At 44.3% G+C, this 21,610-nt stretch overlaps 1 protein-coding gene across 5 annotated transcripts in view; it reads left to right on the top strand.

Annotated features, from left to right (window-relative positions):
- Positions 1-11,728, top strand: part of LOC142560097 (uncharacterized) — a 37,235-nt gene extending 25,507 nt beyond the window's left edge. For all 5 annotated transcript variants that reach the window (XM_075671916.1, XM_075671912.1, XM_075671913.1 and 2 more), the window contains exons 12-15: positions 2,469-2,650; positions 3,029-3,076; positions 3,195-3,311; positions 5,828-11,728. In XM_075671916.1, coding sequence (XP_075528031.1) covers positions 2,469-2,650; positions 3,029-3,076; positions 3,195-3,311; positions 5,828-5,906 — 426 coding nt within the window. In that variant the 3' untranslated portion in view covers positions 5,907-11,728. The remainder of the gene's footprint in view (positions 1-2,468; positions 2,651-3,028; positions 3,077-3,194; positions 3,312-5,827) is intronic.
- The last annotated feature ends 9,882 nt before the right edge of the window (positions 11,729-21,610 follow it).

Genomic DNA, 21,610 nt, shown 5'->3' with positions numbered 1-21,610 from the left:
CAGTTGAGGAGGATGCAGACATGTGGCATCCAACAATGGTCTCACCTCGGCACTGCAGCAGCACAGTCAAACGTCTATAGTACAGGGTGTTTCACGTAACTTGTGCCAAGGGTTTAAAAATGTGGTTAGCCGCAGCTAAATAAAACTAATGGCATGTGGTTTGCCGTCATGTGGCACTCCTTGGAGCATTTTTATATTCCGCTTACATTACTTAATGAAATAAAATGAATTATGCAAAATTTTTAATGTTCACTTTAGGGCAAAGTGTGTTTAGTTATGTTGTAGAGGGGGTTCAGAAATGGGGGGGGGGGGGACCAATCCAATTTTTTTGTGGCAACGTACATGCCGCTTGGAAATTTTTTGTGCCGTTTCAAGAAAGCCTGCGAAATATCAAAGGCAACCGTGTGACTGCGCTTGTGCGCTGTCATATTGCGGCACTCTGAATCGTGCGTCAAGCCTATCGCTTATCAATAACGGCGGCGCTTCCTTTCCATGTGCCACTGCCACAAATGCTGACGCACCGTGTAGCCGACAACTAGAGCCGTGGCCGCTCACTTCGCCATGGTCCGTGCGCACGAGCACAGTCACTTGGTTTTATTTCATATTTCGTGGGCTTTCGTTAAACGCCGAAAAAAATCATCACACAGCGTGTGTGTTGCCACAAAAAATAGGATCGATCGTTTCTGCACCCCCTCTGCAACGCAATGAAATGCATTTGGCCCTAAAGTGAATGTAAATATGTTGCATAATTCATCTTAGTCTAATTTAGACTAATTAAGCGGAATATAAAAAAATGCTAGGAGCACCACATGACGGCAAACCATATGCCGTTGGTTTCATTCAGCTTTTTAAATCCTTGGCACAAGCTACGTGAAACACCCTCTATATAACAAGCAAGGATATTGGCGGCGAGGAGTTACGGAGTCGCCATCTATCGGAAGCGCCTCGCTGGCATAGTATGAGGGATCACGCGGCGCACTCCTCATAGGTTTTGCTGTCAGCGCTCACTGAAAACACCACGCGTGAGCTCTCCCGGACATTTCTGTAAGTACTTTCAAAACAACAGAAGTTTTTTACTGTCTAAATAATAATCTTGGGCAAACTGAATCGTTTACAGACGCTATCTCTTTACTGGATACGTACAGTGAACGCCACTGCGCACGGTCGCCGCGATGTAGTCTCCAGAACCGGCTTCTTAAAACGCTGAGAGCAAACTATGTGAAATATGCTCTTATAGTGTTTGTATAACTAAATGGAGCGTAATAGAATGAAGCCTCAATGCAGCGATCACACAGATTCGCGACTGACTGCGCCTCTGCATGCGCGTTTTTGCACCGTGCCATGAGCTTTAGGCCGCAGAATATGAGCATTTGACAGTATACAAGCAAACAATGTTGCGTGGGCGCTATCAGAGCTGTTAAAAAATAATTTCATTGTAGAGACTTCGACGCCTACGAGGACTTTGATGTGCCGTCGCGACGATTCAATCTTTCTTTTTCTTCTAAATTCTTGGACGTTTCAATATTATTTCTCAAGTTGCGTCGCACCGTATGTTTATCGGTGTTCTCAGTGTGCGATTTCCCACTGCTTCTTTTTTATAATCCAGTGTAATAATTCATAACACAAACATGACCATATGCCATGCTTTTTTTTTAATGTGCTTCTTACCACTCCCTTTCCACTACAGTGAACTTGCCAGTATCTGTAGCATCGACAAGTTCATAGACCAAACCGTCATGACATTAGTCGGGCAGCAGACTCAGGCGAGTTTCTCAGTGCGCGTTTTCCGAACATCACAGACCCGGCGCCGTAGCAGAAATCTTCCTCGCGTCTGTGCTTGCTGCATACCCGAGTTGTAGCCGATGACTGTTTGCCGGTATTATGTTTCGCGAGCCAAGCTTCACGCAGCTTCTTGTCCTGCGGCTACGTGTGAATAAGGCTGACACCGGGCTCCGTTGCGTACGTCCGGCACTGCGGTACCGAGCAGTAGCCTACCATGTTGCGCGCCTTCAAAGGCTGCCACTACCTATTGTAGTGCTTTCAAGCGTTGTAAAGGAGACACTCGAAGCGGGAAAATCTCGCCACTAAATGAGGACTGTAGCGTACGAGGGAATTTAAACTCATTTTCAGCTCGCTTCGGCGCTCTCGAAGCAGCCGACGCGGCCGCTATGTCCACGTGATTCCTAATAGCATGTCACGGCGACAGTGGCGCCAGCTTTTCCAGTGGTGGAGCTCGAGGCCAATAACAAATTATCAGATGTGATAAAGTAACTCTGAAATGTTTCTCGCTGATGGTGTGTAACGAATATATCTTATAATGAATATGGCATATAGTGAAGGTATTTTCGTGTTGGATGTGACTCAGCTATAATGCACTCTCTTTTCTTTGTGAGCCGTAGGAAAAATGCCAGTGAACTCAGAATGGCTGTCAAGCCTCTAACCAATGACTATTTCTCTCACTTTGACAGGGTAATAATGTTATGGTCTGTCCTGGAACGGGCACCATCAAGCTTATCGACTTCGGGTGCGCCACGTTTGAGCCTTCGTCAGCGGACTGTGAGGGACTGGTGGCCAGTGCCAGAGGCACGCCCTACTGGATGGCGCCAGAGGTCATCTGCCAGGAAGAATGCTCGCACAAGTCAGACGTCTGGTACGTTCGTGCACCTCTCGCACGGGATTGCTGCTGCCATGAAAAACGCACCTCCGCATTATTTTAAATGCAATGCTCGCATGCTACTTCCATTTCCAGCTGCACCTGAGAGTAAGTCATAAGCTTGCTTGAGCTTTGCAGGAATCAAAAAAACATATTGGTGGCATCCTCTTAAATCTTGCACATTTTCTTCTCTGTTTAGGATATTTCTGCCTGTTCTTACCTGCATGTTCTTCATCCTTACACACCTTCATCCTCATTTGTTCCCATTTCCTGTTTGTAAATTGTTTTTAAGTGGAGGAGCTTTTAACCGTTATGCCATGATGTACATTGTAAATTTGCAAGTCACTGGTTGACATCCTGTGTCCTCTGTTTCAGGAGTGTTGGTTGCACTGTGATTGAGATGTTCCAGACAAAGCCTCCTTGGTGAGTAAACAAACTACGAAAGTACATCTCATGACACCACTAAATGACCTTGCTTGGCGAAAACATTTACTTGTTGGGGGCTAGAGCTGCAGTTCTTAACACAAACAGCAATTTCCAGGTACGAGCTTTCTCCCCTGGCTGCAGCCTTTGCCATTGGACAGGGTACGAGTGACCCAAAATTTCCGGACCAGATCAGTCCCGATGCCCGAGACTTCATTCTCACCTGCCTTAAGAGGCAAGTTCTGATTTGTTGATTGTATTGCTGAAAATATGTCGCATACAAGGAACGTGCAGAGGTACATATTATGTTGGGCATAAACAATTCCATACTGCTGACAGCTAGCGACAGAACTATGAAGGACAGTAAAACCTCGGTAATTTGGATTTCATTTGACTGAAAAAAAAAATGGCTGAATTAATCTAACGTCTAATTATCGAGGGTATCAAGAAAGCAATAAACAAGTGCTTACTACGTCAACACAATTTTATTTACTGAATGGGTAAATCCTGTTTCTGTTTTGCACAAAAGCAGTGCGGAAGCTGCAGTTCTTGTCATCTTATGAATGATTAGCACTCTCAACAGCGAAGGCTTCACAACTTTCTTTGCAGCGAGGCCAAGGCGAACATCATCATCCAAGACACGCTTTTCACTACCGCGCACACATCCTGATTATTTATAAATTTTTTTGCTCCTGAGCTGGTTGCCAACAGATTGTCGGTGCATTGCAATGTAGCCAGCGCTCTTCATCCTCAACAGCTTCCTCCGTGTTTGTGACATTGCGCGAGCAGCCATTGCAGTGAGTTAAAACGAAACCGTTGTTTGCTGCAACCGCTACCAACGAAACCATGGTCACAGATGACACTATCATGGATGGTAACTATGCAGTTATGAAGGCACGCAGCCAATGCGGTGTTAAGCATGGCAGTATACGCAAGAATAAAGGCTGTAGAAACACAAATAGGCATGAAGTTTTTCGACATTTCTGACGTTCACGTACAAGTTTCGCTGATGACGACGGTGATGCAGGCACTGCCGCTTCGTTTAGCTTGGACGCTAGCATCGTTTCTGCTATCTTGCGCTGTGCGTTTGCACATTTGCAGCTTTCCGCATTCACCGAGCCCCGAGAGTTGCCCGAGTTAACTGTTCCGCGACCAAATGTGTGCGAATTAATGAGAATTTGCACCATTAAGTTATGCATACACCTGCCGGGACCAGAGGACTAGTCTAAATTTGATTTTTCTAATTAACACGGTTCATACTGTGACTACAAATTTCATAGTATGTTGTTTGCTACTTTCCTGCGTTTGCTTTTGTACTGTGCGTGATTTCGTATGCACTCAAACCTTGATATAATGAAACTCGCGATGTTATGAACTATTTTAATTTCCTGATCTTAATTCCATTAAAAACCATGTACCTTTCTTTTTTCCGTGATTTAACGAAGTAATTTCGTGACACAGTTTTGATTTATCAAAGTTTTTGGTCATTTCAAGCATGCGCTTGGAGCCCGTATGGCTGGTAAATTAGCAAAAAGATGTAGAAATGTCGACAGAGGTAAGAATTACTTGCAAGCATCCTTTCTGCATAAAAAGTTTAAGCAGCAAACGCCGCCAAATCGCACGCACCGAGACGCGGTATGCAGTAAACAACTTGCGGAAGCCACGAGGTAGGCAGCAGGTAGGACCACTTGGGAAAACACGAGAACCGGCAATTCCTTTGGCACAGGGGAGCTGGGGAGGGCGGTCACATCATCAAGCATGCATGAAGGTAGGGGGAGCAGGAAACGCGCACCTATCTGCCCCTTGCGCGCGTCTCCTCCTCTACCCTTGCTGTGGCTGCACATGGTTGTCTATACTCGGACCATGTGCCATATCTTGGCAGTAATCTGCAGCAAGTGTAAAGGTCAAGCCAAGATGATTCATGCCTTGACGTGCATCGTGTTCCTGTGCATCTACCGTTGGCGATTGCGTAATCTAAAATTTTCGAGACGCGGTGTGAAGATTCTGCTTGCGCTGTGGCAGCAGGTGCTCGTGGTCATTGAGCGATATCTTTTCATGTTTGCCAGAGTGTGTGTGACTCTGATAAAGCTAAGAACCTTACTTGGCTTAGTTCTTTCTTTGCTATTGCCATTAATGCTACGCCTTTCTGGTGAAACTGTGACTCCTACTCCCCCCCCCCCCCCCCCTTCCCGATTGAATGTCCATGTCCTTTTATACTTTTGTTTTTGTGGGTGCCAACTGACGACGGCTGTCAGCGCTAAGCACGTTCAGTGATGGCATCCAAGATGTACAGCACTGCACGTGCGCTGGCGTGCACAACCAAGCGATTATGGCTCGACCTCCCTGTGATTTGTTGATAAATGCTTTCTGAAAAGATACTATCCACCAAGAATGTTCTGGGAGCTTGTGTGAAATTAATTTTACTGCTGAAACTTTAAAACCTAGAATTAACAAAATTTCTCGGTGCAAGTACAACTTCGGTAATCTAGTTTTGACTGTATTGTTCTTATTTTATTATTTTCTTAAGCAAATACTGCCTTAAATTTATTCTCCCTGGCTCACGTCTTGCTTACTTCACTGTAGTTATTCATGCGTTATTGAAATTGTATATGTTTATCATTACTGTTCATTACCTACAACCAATTCACTTTGGGCTAAGTTGTGTAGACTGTTATAAGCTGTGTGGTCACCCAATTTTTGTTCTCCCATGCAGCTTCTAGAGTGCTGAAACATCAATAAATAACATTTCAGGTGCCCCGGTGAGCGACCAACGGCGGAGGAACTGCTAACGCACCGCTTTCTTCAGACTGGAGCCATAGAGGACCTCTAACAGAAGGGTGAAACACATCCAAGGCTTCACTTCCAGCCTTACGAAGTCTTTGGGACACTTTGCAACTTTAGCCACCGGGCAGGACACAATCGCTTTTCTTTTTCCCTGAAAACATCATCTGCACTCACCGTAGCTGCACTCACTGTCCACAAACATCAGGACATTGTCAAATAGCGCAGCTGTGCCGTGGAGGCATCGGTGCTTGCACTATTCTGGACGGTGCGTGTTGAGTTGCATTTGGCAGGTCAAGAGTAGAAGCCAGTCACCTGCCCAAACAGAGAGAGTGTGTGCGTGTGAGAGAGGGGGAGGCTGTTAGACCTTAATGTAACTTGTACCTGTTGCCAATGGCATGTTATCGACGTAGAGCTCACATACGGTTTAGTTATCTTTTTTCCCCCCTATTCTCGGTGCACTGGTAACCCAAATAACACTTTTTGCTCAGGTAAACGGCAGCCTCTGCTATCTCAATGGCCAAAACGAACCTGGAAAGCTCCCATTGCATCGAGTCAAACAGTGATGTTCCGGAAAAAAAAAAAAAAAGAGTTGTAATTTAGGTTTGTTGTTTGAGTGTTTTACAAATTTAATATTGTTCCTTTTTTTATGTATACAGAGACAAGCATATATATTTATTTCTATTTAAGAGATCTTTTCTTTGAAGCTGAAACGAATGTACATATGTGTTAAAAGCTGGCTGCTCTCTCCTTTCTTCGTGTTGTCTAGTTAACTGCTGTTGATGCATAGGCTCTACTGTAAACAAGGATGCTTTAGGTTTATTGAGGTAACCACCGCTTGTTACTAACTGCAAGCAGCAACTTCCAGAAGGAAATATTTGGTTTACAGAAGGAAACCTAACAGTGCAAGATTGGCAGGATGGTTTTTCAGCTCACAATATACTTCAGTTTTTTGCTCACGACATGCACAAACATTAAACGCATTAACAAATGACAGAGAGTAGCTAGTTAGGCAGCCATTTTGTTGCAGATATAAACTTCCAACAAAGTACATTTGTGTACATGCTGACCCCTGCTCATCGAATGTCATGTGCAATCTTGTCTTTGAACAATCGTGCTCTCAAAACCTTTACCTGAAAATAGACTTGTTACTCATGCTGCTACACCTTCGATTCATCATGGCACATGTGATAATTAGCTGCCATAAAAACCCGTTCGCAACACGGAATTTCTGTACTGTTTCTAGTGCCTAACTGTTAATGGGGAAGTGTGTTGGTCTTAGCTAACATGGTAAAGTATCCCTAGGCTAGCACAATACACTACCTGGGCCTAGGACTGGTTTGCACAAAGTTTTCAAGCCAATCATTAAGTCTGATTGCCATATAATATCCAGAATCACTGCCTCATTACATCGGAGAACACAGCTCATTAAGAAGAGCAGGTAGAATGTATTGGTCTATAGCCAAATGTGTGAAAAATGACCAAGACTGAACAATGACTGATATGCATCAGTAAATGTTTCCCAGTGGCATGGAGCTATATCAGTGTGTCAGCGGATCATCAAGTCTAAAGCTGATGGGCAGTGGCTCTGAATATTCTGGTAGTTAGCTTGTTTTTTTTTTTGTTTTTTTTTTTTGAGTGCTTAGTAGCTTGTAGTGGAGTGCTAATGGAAAACACACAGAACCATCTACAAAGATAGCTAAAAGAATTTAACAGCCTGTGTATTGTGTGACATTAACACTCACTGTCAATAGATTGAATAGGGGGGCATTGAAGGATGTGCAATTTCCTTTTTTACTGTCGATATAAAAAGAGCTTAGTCTTGAAATTTCTCTTCGTTGCAACCAATAGCTCATATGTAGTGCACTACTTCCAGAGACTTAATATAATATTGGTATGTTTGTTGCATAACTACAAGCAAAAGGTTGGAAGGCTGATTGCTCTATTCATACATATACCTTGACTCAGTGCTTCTTCTCCGCTCTGCTAAATGGAGAACAGTGCCATCTCTCAAATGATGAAGTCGTCACAGTGTGCTTCTATAAATCTTATCAGCAGTTACAGAACTCTACGAGTCATTTCATAATGGCACACTTTTAGCAATTGCTCAGAGGCATTGGGGTGGAGGAGCGTTACTGAAGCAACTCCTCATCACGGGAATCGCCGAAGGGCAGTCTTAAAGTGCACTGACCACTTGTGAAAGGGTGCTCTTCAAGCAGCTCCTCAATCAACATAGAAATCACTGAGGAGGGGTTTTGGAAGTGCAGTAACCACTCAGTGAAAGATGTTTCTCTAGCAACTCGTCACAGGAATCACAAGGAGCATTCTTGAAGCACAGTAACCACTCAATTAAACAGTGGCATTTCCCCTTGCATGCTGAAGTCAAGTAGGGGTGTCAAGACACGTTTTTGACTGGAGTGGTGAAACTCTGAGAGAATTGACTAGGCTTAGGGTTATGAACAAGGGAAGGGTTTCAGTCCAATGCCACCATTTTCTGACAAGACAACTTGTCACATTCAGAGCAGCAGGGGTCATCATTGGCACTGGCCTCATGTGTGCTTCTCACTGCATCTATGGAAGAAGGTGCCCTCTTGCGGTGCATGAGTGGAAAAAGTTGTAAGCTATGGTAGTGCTTGTGGTATTTGTGGGTGGCATAAAGGTTTCTTGTCACTGGAAGAATTGGGGTTTCAAGGGGAGTTTTTTTTTTTCTCCAGACACGTCTAGCATCAAAAACACATAAAGGGGGCACAGACGTCTTTATAGAGAGAAAAGGACGGTTTACGTTCTTATGATTAACAGCAACTTGACAACAAACAAGTTTGGAGGAAACAATGTTCTAGGCCCATTACTCCCTTTACCCTCCACTAAGATAAGCCCAGATTAATGCACAGGCTGTTGCATCAGACAGGACCATTGATGTTGAGTTGCATTCAGGTTTTTAAGGCATGCTAACATCAAAGTTGTGCTTGTCATCCTCAAGCAGCTTCAGCAGAAGTTTACATGTTGTGGAAGCAAAAGATGCTGCGAAGTTTTTTTTCCCATGCTGCTGGTACAGGAGTAAGATATACATTACACTCGGAATGATGTTATCAGCACTGTCATACACAGACCGACCGTAGTGAGAGTCAGTGAAAAGGGTTGTTCCCTGTAAATAACGCAACACGAGCAAAATGAAAAATTATCTTCTGCGAGACTACCACTGCTATTGTTGCAAGCAGCGCTGACATGAGAGCTAGAGGCTGGAGTTGCACTGGCTCATTACCAGCTTATACTTTTCATGACTGAAGTTATTGAAATTGGGATGGACATGGCTGACAAGTGCTGCAAAAATACTCGTTTTTTTTTCCCCCTATTTTCCAGACTTCGAATTTACACACGCAAATACAGCAGATCAATCGCAGGAAGTTTAATGGTAGAAGACAGTGTCATATCCCAAGTGATAAGAAGTGAAAAAGACTTCTCCCTAGGTGTGTGTGTATATATATATATATATATATATATATATATATATATATATATATATATATATGTGTCTTATGTACAAGAACTTATACACTTGTGAATGCATATTTGTGTAGGCTCTGGTTATATGGCATGAAATAGCCATACTCTGACCACACAGTTCTAAACAGTGCAATAAAACGTGTAGCTTTAGACTGTCCAGTCATGAAACGACCTTTAAGCACTTACCACTCCCAGTTTTCCCATATAATTATTTATTTTTATTTGTTGGACATATTTTGTGACGTGTGCTTTCCTTCTTGAGTGCAAGAAATTATTGACTCTATGGTCTTTGGGTCAATAAGACCATTAGCTGGAGGTCGAAGATGTTCCGCTGTGACACACATTGTTGCAAGCTTGCTGATTAGGCACATTCTGCCAGGAGTAAAGCATTCAGAGCCAAAGCATTGAGCATTGTTACAAACTGGTCAATGTCTCTTATATTCAATAAAATTCAATCTCCTATTCCAATAAAAGTGCTGCTGAAGTTTGTTAGAAATTATCTGGACATCTATAATCTCTTGATTATCTCCTGTCTTGCAACAGTAGAAGGAATCATGGGGCATAACTTTCAGGTCGCTCTTGTTTCAAAGGTTTATGGATATGAACAAATGCTGCAGTTCAGGCCACATGAAAATTTGCCCATGAAATGGTGCTCATCTGCAGCATAGAAAAGAATATGCCTTTATTTTCCCTAAGGGTTAAGAAAGCTTAAACACCAATTAGGAAGAATCGTCACAAGTGATATTTCACATAGTACTCAGTGATAGCAACGATCCCATATTCACTCATCAGCGGTACTTATCCCCCTGCTCTTAACCCCTCAATTAACACGAAAGCTGATGCTTCATGTCTGAAATGAGAATGCTGACAGAAGGTTCTATTGAAGACCGGTAGGGTCCAGATTCATGTTGACTTCTCGCTTTAGACGTAACACGAAACAGAGAGAATTTAGCTTCATACATATTGTCAGTGAATGCCTTACCATGCATTTTGCCCACCACGCTCAGTGTTTCTATAAAGAATGCTCGTAAATGACTTGTCCCTGGATTTATCGGGTGTTAAAGAGACGCCATTGTGGAGGGCTGCAGATTAATTTCGACTGCCTGACGTTCTTTAATGCACACCTATTTGTAATAAGTGTGCAAGCATTTTTGCCTCAATATAAATGCAGCTGCCACAGACAGAAAACAAACCTGTGACCTTGCACTCTACAGTAGAATACCGTAGCCACATAGCAATCATGGCAGGTAGGCGTAAATGAAAGATTTGAACCCACGTTAGCTGCCAACTGCTTCGGAAGCAGGCATATACTCTGCCTGCCTACCTGCCTACCTGAAAGATGAGGAGGGGACAGTTGTACGTCACCAAAACTGTACATCACCAGAATGACATAAAAATACCTTGCAAAGACAGATTCATCTGTTTGACACTGAAGCTTGCATCTCTTACAACATATACAACAAATTCCCCGACATGCATTGCTTGGCCTTTGATGTATGATCACTTTGTTTTCATGAAAGATTTTGAAAGGGGTCTTGGACATTCTCGTATTCTTGTGAAACACTGCCATAGCATGTGTACTAGGAGCTTCCTTGTGCGTGCATGCAGTCAGCTGTCAAACTCCCTGGTAATGAAACCAGTGCAAGTCGAGCCTCAGTGCATCTGATGTATGAACTCTTCCATACCAAGTTTGTGTTGTAATGCATGTACGTATTCTCCTGCCTGCCGCCATTTAGAGCAGGCCTCGTCATTTGTTGCTCCTACACCCCGTATACGTCTCGGCAGCTAAGGCCAGGTGTGCGCAATCAAATAAAGTGCGTGCAAGTCAAGCATGCATATGCGGACACCATGTGATGGTGAAAAAAAAAAGTTTTGCGTGGGGCTCTGTACATATGTAAACACGACTCCCCTTTGTGTGATAATGCCCCGTAGTCTAACCAGAAAGTTAGCAGCAAAAGTGCGGTGAGAACTGATTTTTGGTGCCGACGTTCTGAAGACTGGGTGTGGATTGAGAACCCGCTCCCGCATGGAGACAACGGCGAGTCCGTGCTTGCGAGAAAAGACGTCGGTAGATGTTGCAAGCAGTTGTTTGGGAATTGTTGTTGTGCTAAAGGAAAGGTCTATGTTTGAGCTGAAGACTGTGCATTGCTTGCGTTTGTCACGGAAATGTCTATATACATATAAAGGAGGGGGATTGGGGAGGGATTGAAACTTATTTTGTCACTGCTGCATCCATGCAGATCTGCAAGCAACAAATACTCGTCTTTCTGCCATTGGCTCTTGGAACAAATTGGCGCTCTGCGCTGCCTACAATGTAAGAAAAAAATTATTAGTTCACGTTATCAAATAAAGAAGTCTAGTATGCTACTGATGTGCCCTGTCTGCTTTCTGCGTGTGACTTAGAGGCAGGGAAAATTGCCATTGAAGATATCACACAATGTGATGCGTAGCTACACCAGCAAGCAATTCCCGAGGACATGGTCCACTGCATGCTACTGCCCGATTAGGGTTAGAGGTCCACACCAAGCGGGTGCCCATTCACAGATAGAGTCAATTTGAGGTGGTTTGGAGAGATGGCATGACCAAATAGATCTATAGCAAAGCCCAATAAACTTGGTCAAACCTACATTCTCTTTAATTTCAAGGTACCTTCATTTAGTTGTCTATTTCATTATATATATTATCTGCGGTTGACTATAGTTTACCAATTGTAAGCGGGACATATTACAGCGTGGGAGTTGGCACAGAGTTTAGTGCCACGAACGCTACAGCGAGATCTGGTAATAGGTTATCTTTGTGTTACCAGCATGCGGACAAGGCAGTGGTTACCAGTTCATTCACTCTTCAGCACGCAGGATAAAGATTGGCAGTATGGATATGGATTTGCCTTACTTTAGCACCACCAACTTTGGATGATAGACATTCTCAAAGTTCATTTTTAATTACAAATTTATTGCGAGGTGATGATTTAATTTTAACTAGCCTCTAATTTCTGCCATTGAATGGTTTTCAGAACATTGCAAACAGAATTCCTTATGAAGGAAAAATTATGCTTGGTGAGCGTTGCTCACAAAGCGTCATCTAGATTCAATGAAATGCTGAAGTGTTACAACTTATCTTCTAGAACTTGCACAATAAATTTAACTGATTGTGCAAGTGATGCACTTAAATTAAGAAATGTGGCTAGCAAGCAACACAATTGTACAACAAATAAATAGATGCTGCAGTGTGCTTTTCAATATGTTTGTCCATGATTGTGAAACATTCCATGTATCGAGATTTCACCACACAGCCAGATTTCTACAGCCGCCTTGAAACAGTTTGAGCTGGTACTGCATTTCTAGTATCATCGTCAATCTTGTACTATGTTTACATCGGTTTCTTGATTACGGATGTTCTGTTAGTAAATGCGACACTTCTGACACTTTAAAAGAAAGCCGACTCACATTTTGGACGTTGCACCAATTCTGACACACATTTCCCATACGTACAAGGTTGACACATATATGATACTAAAGTAGGTCTCGAAATGGCAGACTTGGTATCGATATTTTTGCAATGTCATAACCATGGGAGAAATAAATAAAGCAGTGTACCACGATGGCATGACGCAGCAACCTCCTGGGCACCAAAACTGAAATTAGGACTGAATTCGCAAAGCTCCGCATTTGTAAGCACCATTTGCCATTGGCCAAATGCCTCAACTAATATGTGCAACATCACGATTGGCTGGCATGTGCTCTAACCATTCCAGCATGAAAACATTTTTGTGAAACTAGTTGAACCTCAACATGAACTTTGATATAACGAATTTTCAGATATAACGGAATTTGTCAAATTTGGCTGGTCATGCTTTATGGAGTATTCTCCTACTAATGTAATATAATGAAGCTGAAAATGCAGAACCTGACATGGTATCCATTATAGGGAAGCAAATTTTTATTTGGAGATGACTCAAAATATGTATTATGGTAGCAAAAATATCAAATACAGTCACCGAATAATTTTTCAGATGCATCATTTTCTTAACCGGCACGTTTATTTGGTGTTCAAAGATATGTATTCGTAAATGCAACCAAATTTTTCTTTTTAGCATACTTGAGAAAGAAATGATAAAAATTAAGTCCTCAGTTGCAGCTAGTGCAATTTAATATGCATGACTTGTCTGGTGACCTTTCCTTTGCTGCGTCACCTGCCTGTAATTCTAGTACTACAACGAAGGAAGGTTGTGTTGCAAGGTAATGCGACTTTGGAACACTACCTGTTATGAGTCGGAGAAACTTGCATAAATATGCTCTCCGAGGAGTCACCGTCATGCACCTCCATGCTCCTCCTCAGTATGGTGGCGCCATCTAGTTCAGGCGCCTGCGATCATACTATCCTTTCACGCACCATCAATTTTACTTCAAAATTTTACGAATAGCCATCCAATTTTTCCGAAAAGTACCCGGAATGAACATTACAGATAGTCAATACGTATGTACTACGTGTGAATGCTCATTTTTGCATCATGAGTATTTCTACCACACTTCGGCCTCCGCAGCCCCAACCCATGGGCTGCCGATTCCAGCTTTGATCCCCCCCACTACCCCTTGGTGCCCTGGAGATCCTGCACCGCCTGCTTTACTATAACCTCAGGTGCTCTCCTGAGGCCTCCGTTTACAGGTTACATGTGCCCTCCTGGAGCAGTGCTTCTAAAAAATTCAATTTATCGTCGAGACGAAAAAAGCGGCCCGTGACTTTTACAACACCAGTCAGAACCTTGCCCCTTCAGACACAGCGATCACCAAATGGGGCATCCATGCCTCACCGCACGGGCAGCCAGTGGCGGAGCGTAAATAAACTCGACCGCACTTTGCAATGACGGCATGTCTACGGGACAAACACATACAACACGCACTAAGAAACCTCCTCTGTAGTGCCTAGGCAGAGTGGTCAATGGCAAAACAGTCAAGATTTCCCGTGATCGACCCGTGTTTAGAAGCGACATAGTGCCAACAATTTACCCAGCTGCTTCATCGCACCTCTCCAAGAAATGCGATTGAGCTTCAAGAAAGCAGCTCTCACCACTGCTGTTGACAGGGGAGGACGTTTATATCCCTCAGATCAGCTGAGTGCATTGGTTACCATCACTGGAAAACACTTTCAACTGCTGCTTCAGAGTGAAGCAAGCAAGAAGCGACGACAGCTTTATGGTTCTGGTATCTTTTCTTCAGCTTACCAAGCTGAACCTTGTTGGCTGCCCTGAACACAAAACAGCACTCACGAATAGAATCGTAAAGTTCTGTGCACTCGGCTCCATTTCTACGTCAAGTCTCAGAACGCGAAACGGGACGAGACGCGGGAGCGAATGAACATGCTAAAACTGAATTGTGCCTTGAGAACCTTGCTACAAACACTCCCCCCTCCCCCTTTTTTTTTGTCGTTGACTTTTAGTTTCAGTTACGTGCAATTTCTCTGTGATATGTGTTCAGAAGAAGTCCTATTTCGTGAATACAATGCGGAATAAATGTCGTTTTGGCAACCTGGATTTGGTTGCCAAGGTTCGTGACTGTTTCTATTGCGCTCCTCCATTAGTTGGAGCTGGCCGACATGAGCTCGGTCATCATATGAGAATCACGAGTTTCCTCCCCATCGAGTGCGGCGCCATAATCAATCGCTCTCAAGAGCTGAAACTGCTTGTACAACTTTATTCACTATATACCTTTAGGTACTGACTTGTGCTTTTAACCTATTGGCGCGGATACGTGCACCATGAGCTCAAGTAAATGCAGCCTCTTTCACGTGCGGTGAACCCATAAGCGCTGCCCACGGCCACCCCAGCCCAGCGCGGTGAGCGCACCGCGCATTGGATGGATGGATAGATGTTATGAGCATCACCTTGGGAGCAGGACGGTGGGTTGCGCCACCAAGCTCTTGCTATTATACTGCTTAATGTCCTACCTAGGTTAAACAATAAAAAAAAGACACTATGAACTCCCACAACCAAAGTTTCTGATCCCCTATTGCGAACTGTGCTTTTGTATGTCTGTTTTTTGTCGTTTCCCTACTTTTCATCCACCAATCCTCCAAGCGCCACTTACTAATCCCTACTGTGGACATGTTAACTTTTCCACTGCTCTCGCTGAACCCAAGGGCTTCAAGGAGATAAGTGGTGCCTAAATCGACCACTGGGGAGACGTCTTCACATTCTAATAAAACATGCTCCATAGTTTCCCTAGCTTTATCACAGCAAGCACATGCTTCGTCTTCCTCCTCATATCTCGTTTTATAGGTGCTTGTTTTAAGGCATCCCGATTTTGCTTCGAAAAGTAATGAGCTTCCCTTTATGTTATCATAAATTGCTTCTTCCTTGATTTCGTTTTTTCCTCTTATGTAGTTACTCGTGGCAGGCTTCTTTTCCATTGCCACCACCCACGAGATTATTTTGGCCTCTCTGACTTTCCGCTTGACCTTCTTTGTTGCTCTGTTGCCCACCCTACAGGCCGCGTACTTGCTGGTAGGCTTCCTAGTTCTTTTCCTCCACTGTGAATCAATGTTTTTCCGGTACAGATACCTCGACATTTTCCCAGCCCATTTACTTTCTTCCATATTCCTTCATACTTCCTTCATACTTCATAATTTTACTGTGAGCTTCCCTCATATTCATTTAAAAACTAGCCGAGCCCATATCACCCTGCACAGCTTCATTTGTAGTCTTCCCGTGAGCGCCCAATGCGAGGCGACCCACTCACCTTTGCTTCACATTGAGTCCTGATTGTACCCCTAATTGAAAGCAAACAACCAAATTTCCAAAAGTAAGTCCTGGAAGCATTACACCTTTCCACATACCTCCGAGCACCTCGTACCTATTGTATCCCCATAGCACTCTGTGCTTCATTATGGCTGCATTTCTCTACCCCTTCACTGTTATTGTTTTTTCCTGTGTTTCCATATATCTATTGCCTTCGTTTATCTATATACCAAGGTATTTATATTCTGTTACCCGAGGTATTTCCTGGCCCTGTATCGCCACTGTCTGTTCACTGTTTTCATTGAATACCACAACACCTGATTTTCTAACACTAAATTTAAAACCTAGATTGTTACCTTCCTGTTCACAGATATTAGCCAGACGTTGCTAATCATTTTGCTTGTTAGCTAGCAACACAATATTATACGCATAAAATAAACCTGGAAGCTGCTGCTCTACTACTGAACCCGCCTGTTTGTATAAGAGATTAAACCCGATATTACTTCCCTCTAGCGCCTTCTCCATCCTCACCATGTACATCACAAACAACAGCGGGGATAAAGGGCACCCCTGCCTCAGTCCCTTGTTGATATGAACTTTCTCCTCGCTCCTCATCCCTCCCCATTCAACGCAAACGGTATTTTCTAGCTAAATCTCTCTCAAAAGCTGTAGACAATCGTCACCTAAGCCTTCCCCTTCCAGAATATCCCACTAAATGTTGCGGTCTACATTGTCATAGGCTCCTGTAATGCCTAAAAAGGCCACATAAAAAGGCCACATCTGCTTTCTACTTTTGATATTTCTATACACTGAGTAAGAACAAATAAGTTATCATCCTAACAGCTACCTATCCGAATTCATCCTGATGTTCTCCCAGAATGCCATTATTCTCTGCCCACGCTTGCAGCTTTAATTTAAGTGCCTACATTGCTAACCTGTATATTACCGACTTAATGGTCAACGGTCTATACGAGTGAATTCTATCTTTTTTCCCCTTACCTTTATAAATTCAATTCACTCTACTTTGTCGCCAACTGTCTGGTATTCGTCTATCTTTTAAAGTTTTTTCAACTGCTTTCACCAGAGCTTCCTTACATTTTGGTCCGAGTTCATTAATCAGCCTAACGGGAACCTCGTCTAGCCCTGTGGCTGTGCTTAGGAATTTTCTCTTCGGCTTTCTTCCAGTTGAAATTTGTCAGCACCAGCTCCTTTTCCACCTGGGTCTCTTCAGTGCTCTTTTTTTCTTCAAGTACAAACTCGTCATTGCCTTGGAAAGATTCGGCTGTTATTTTTCTGACGTAATTTATTGCCGCTTCTCCTTCGTCTGTTTTCATCTTCATCTAGGATATGTTGTTGTATTTTTGTTGACTTCCTGCGTAATAATTTTATGTGGTTCCAAAATATTCTAGGTGTGGCCTTCTTTTTCTGATGTATTTCTTACAACCAACGTTCACTTTCACCTTTCAATTTTTCTTGAACCAGTATTTGAACCATACACTTTTTCTCCCGGTATATTTCCCATTTACTGGTTACTTCATCCTGCGGCAACTGCACCTTCTTTGCCTGCCTGTGCTCTCGGGATGCTTTCTGTCGTTCGGCGATCGCTTTTCGTATTTCCCTGTTCCACTAGCTTTTCGGTTTCTTTTTTCCTTTCCAACGAACATATTGTTTCTCTTTCCGTATTTCTGTCGTTATTACACTTAGAAGCTTACTATATTCCCCCTCTTAGTCATTCACCAAGTTCTTCCGCAACTCTTGTGACTATATTTGCTATTTTTTCAGCGTTCAAATTTGCACTGGCCATTTTGCGCTCCTTGCTCTCTTTCCCAACTACATATCCCATTTTCAAAATGATGCGTTTACGGTCACTCCCTATGCTGCTAAACCCTTCCTCATCGATGACCATTTCTCTCAACTTATCATGAACTCCTTCTGTCATCAGACAGTAATCAATGGTCGATTGCCGGTTTCCCACTCCCCACATGATCTGCCCTTCATACTTGGGCCCTGTATTCATGATAACAAGGTTATGTTGCTCACAAAGGTCTAGCATTGACCTCGCATTGTTGTCAATATATCCATCTAAATCCTGTATGTGGGCATTCATGTCACCTAATAGGATAATTTCAACACCATTCCCGAAATCCTTAATACTACCGCTTATGCATTCCACTAACTCTTTATTTTTCTCTGTGCAATTATTTCTGGTTCACAAATACGTAATGCCCAGCCAAGTTTTTCTCCCAATCATTGTACCTGATAAACAAAGATGCTCTTGACATTTTGAATTTACTCTTTCCATTTGGCTCCCTGATGGATGAGCATTCAGACTCCCCCTCCCTTTCTTTCAGACTTAGTTCAGTTACACCCTTCCAAAACATAATTCTCAATCACTGGCGCCTCTTCCGAGCCTCGAAGGTGCGTTTCTTTACCCGCATACACCCCTATTTGTTCTCTATTTAACCGCTCCTTAATCTCTGCCCACTTTTCCTGCGCTACCGAGAGCAGCGCCACCTACGCAAGACATGAATCGGAGGAGCGTCGCTCGCATCTAGCGACACTCTCCTCCGCCTTCACGCCTCCTCGTTTCTCCTCTCTTTCACGCTCCTTCCTCGACCGTGGCGCCGCCTACACTGCTCGAGCGTAGCAACGGCGCCAATATGCGCTGCTCGCCACTCCATAGACGCTTCTCTAGCAAAAATGGCGCTGATGCATGGCGCGAGGGCCTACGTGATGCTATTAGACCAATAGCGACGCGGCCTCGGCCAGAGCGCGCAAGGAGGAGGCGGCATTCTTCGAAGCGTACCGCTACTTTACGAAGTTTAAGGGGCTTTAGTTGGCGTCACCTAACAACTTCTAGCCACCATAGCGGCGCCTTTGCGGTTGCCTCTTTTCTCGGTTGATGCTTTTCCTCTAAAGTTATACTAACTCTAAAGACACGGTAGTATGCAAGAAGGAAGTCTCCTCGCTCCATGCGTGGTATAGTGCCTCTATAGTGTTCCAGGCTGCACCGCCACCTACAGGCTTCGGACACCGTGTGGCATGCCACTCCACTTTTCGTACATGGTCCGCATGCGCAGTGCGGCGAACATGGCGGTCGGGAACAAAGCTGCCGCCACGCCGACTGAGCCGTAGCTTTGGTTACGGACTACCGAGGAAGCCGCGGTGGTTGGGCCTAGCAATCTAGGCCTTAGCCGCCTCCGTGTGCAGTTGTGAAAATGTGCCGACGAGCGCGTCTTCAATATGGTCGCACCAGTACACCTCATCGGTGAAGAGCGAGATTACACGCACGGGACAGGCTAGGTTGACGACCGCAGCGGCGGAGTTCGGGTGTGCGTGCGGCACCCTCCATGTTCTAGAAAAAAGTTCGCGTTTTAGACGTGCGCGTTTTAGCCAGCGGCCCGGTGTGGCGCTGGACGGCATCTGGCCGTCCAGTTTGATCGCAGCGGCATCGCACGGTTGCGTACTGGCGACGGTACAAAATGCGCGTGTACGTAATTTACTGTTTCCGTGCATCGGCACGGCAAGACGTCGACAAACCATTAAAATCCGCCGGAGACTCTTTGCTGACCCATCACAGGCACCACGATTGCGTTTCTTTAGTACAGACGTGATCACGATCCCACCGGCCCCTTCCCTCCGATATATCATCATAGATGCTAATATAGGATATAACGAAGACATTTTCGCGTAGCATGCCGTTTTGTTATAGCTGTACTATAGTCAATTATTTAGGGTACTCCTACGCCTGCCGGTGTTGAAGGTCTTAGCGGAATTCACACGAGTTTGGCGCATCTGGGACTATCGTAAACATTTTCAGAAAATAAACCGGCATTTCCGTGTCCACAGAGCGTCGTAGCGAGCCAGAAAACGAGACTGAAAGCGAGAATTAGTCGCAGAGTAGATGAAGTTAACGGTACGGGCGTAATGAGCGCCAATATAGTCGAAAGTTAACCACATTGCACTATGCCCCTGTAAAGGGTGCACCGCCGCAGATATAGGGATGTTGAGGCAAAGCCGTCGTACGGCACACTTTTGAGGAATAGAGCTAACTTTATATATATATATATATATATATATATATATATATATATATATATATATATATATATATATATATATATATATATATACTCTCTCAAAAAAAGTTTACACCCTTCGGGGCATATCTTGTCCCCAAACAATAATCATCTGCCTTGCTGGCATTTCCTCGCTTGAAAACTCTGCGCTCGCTACTTTCCTATCGAGAATGCTGTGTCAAGCTGATAACGCGCAAGCCGTTCGTGCCTAGGAAGTACCGGGCTCGCAGCGTTAAAGGAAATGCGAGCAAGACAGATGAAGATTATTGCTTGGGGACAAAATACAACCCAAAGGGTGTCAACTGCTTCTAAAGTGTAGTTTGCTCTTGCTGCGGCAGTGCCCACAAGCGAGAATTAAAATTAAATTACGGGGTTTTATGAGCCAAAACCACTTTGTGATTACGAGGCACGCCGTAGTGGGGGTCTCCGAAAATTTGGAACACCCGGGGTTATTTAACATGCACCTAAATCTAAGTACACGGGTGTTTTCGCATTACGCCCCCATCGAAATGCGGACGCCATGGAGGGGATACGCAAGCGATAATTAGTCGCAAAGTTCGCCAAGAGAGCGTTTGCTGCCCTTCTCGACTTTTTTGTCGAAACACAACTGAGAGCGCGGCTATAAGCCCCGCATTGCTTCTTCTTTTTCAACCCTCTTGTCTTTTCTTTTTTTTTCCCGCTCTCTTTCATTCTCTCTAATCTTTTTCTCCCCACTTCCCCTACCCTGTGCAGTGCTGTTGAGGTGTCCTCCTTTGAGAGACAGTTACGGCACTGCACTTCTCTCTTCCCTTCACCTAATAATCACTACACACACACAGTCGCAAAGTAAAGTTTACAATACAAGCGTAACTAGCGAGTAAGTAAAATTAACGGTACGAGCGTAATTAGCGCCAATATAGGAGAAAATTATCACATAGCACCATAGACCTCACCCTCTCTGGGATTGGCCCACCCGGCCTCTTGGATGTTTAAGACAAGGCCGACGTAATTGCGCGTGAAATACGATACGAAATGAGTGAATAACGAACATGAAAGCAGAGAGAGAATGAGGAGATATGATCAACATTTTATTGTGATGGCAATTATATGGACACTCCACGTGCATTTTTGCTGCTGTTGTCGTGACAATCCGCGTAACGTCCAAGGGGGATACAGCATACGGTGCGCGCCGTCGCCGCGCACCGTATGCTGTATGTGTGAGTGAAAGCGTGCGAGGGGAGCTCAATCTCGCGCGCGCAAGGGAGGAAAGCGGGGATGAAGCGCGCCGTCCTCCCGTCGCGCGCTAGGCCTGGGGGGAGGGAGGGGGCGGCGTTGTACAAGCAACTGCATATTGCGCGGTGGCGATCTTACAACCGATCTGCGTTGGGGGCAGAGACTATAAGTGCGCGACGGCTCATACCTTTATGCGTGCTGTTCTCGCCGCTCATTCACGTGGGA

This window comes from Dermacentor variabilis, chromosome 10 (assembly GCF_050947875.1).
Source record: "Dermacentor variabilis isolate Ectoservices chromosome 10, ASM5094787v1, whole genome shotgun sequence".
Lineage (NCBI taxonomy): Eukaryota > Metazoa > Arthropoda > Arachnida > Ixodida > Ixodidae > Dermacentor > Dermacentor variabilis.
Note: the sequence above shows the minus strand (reverse complement) of the source record. Positions and strands in the feature narration are given on the sequence as shown.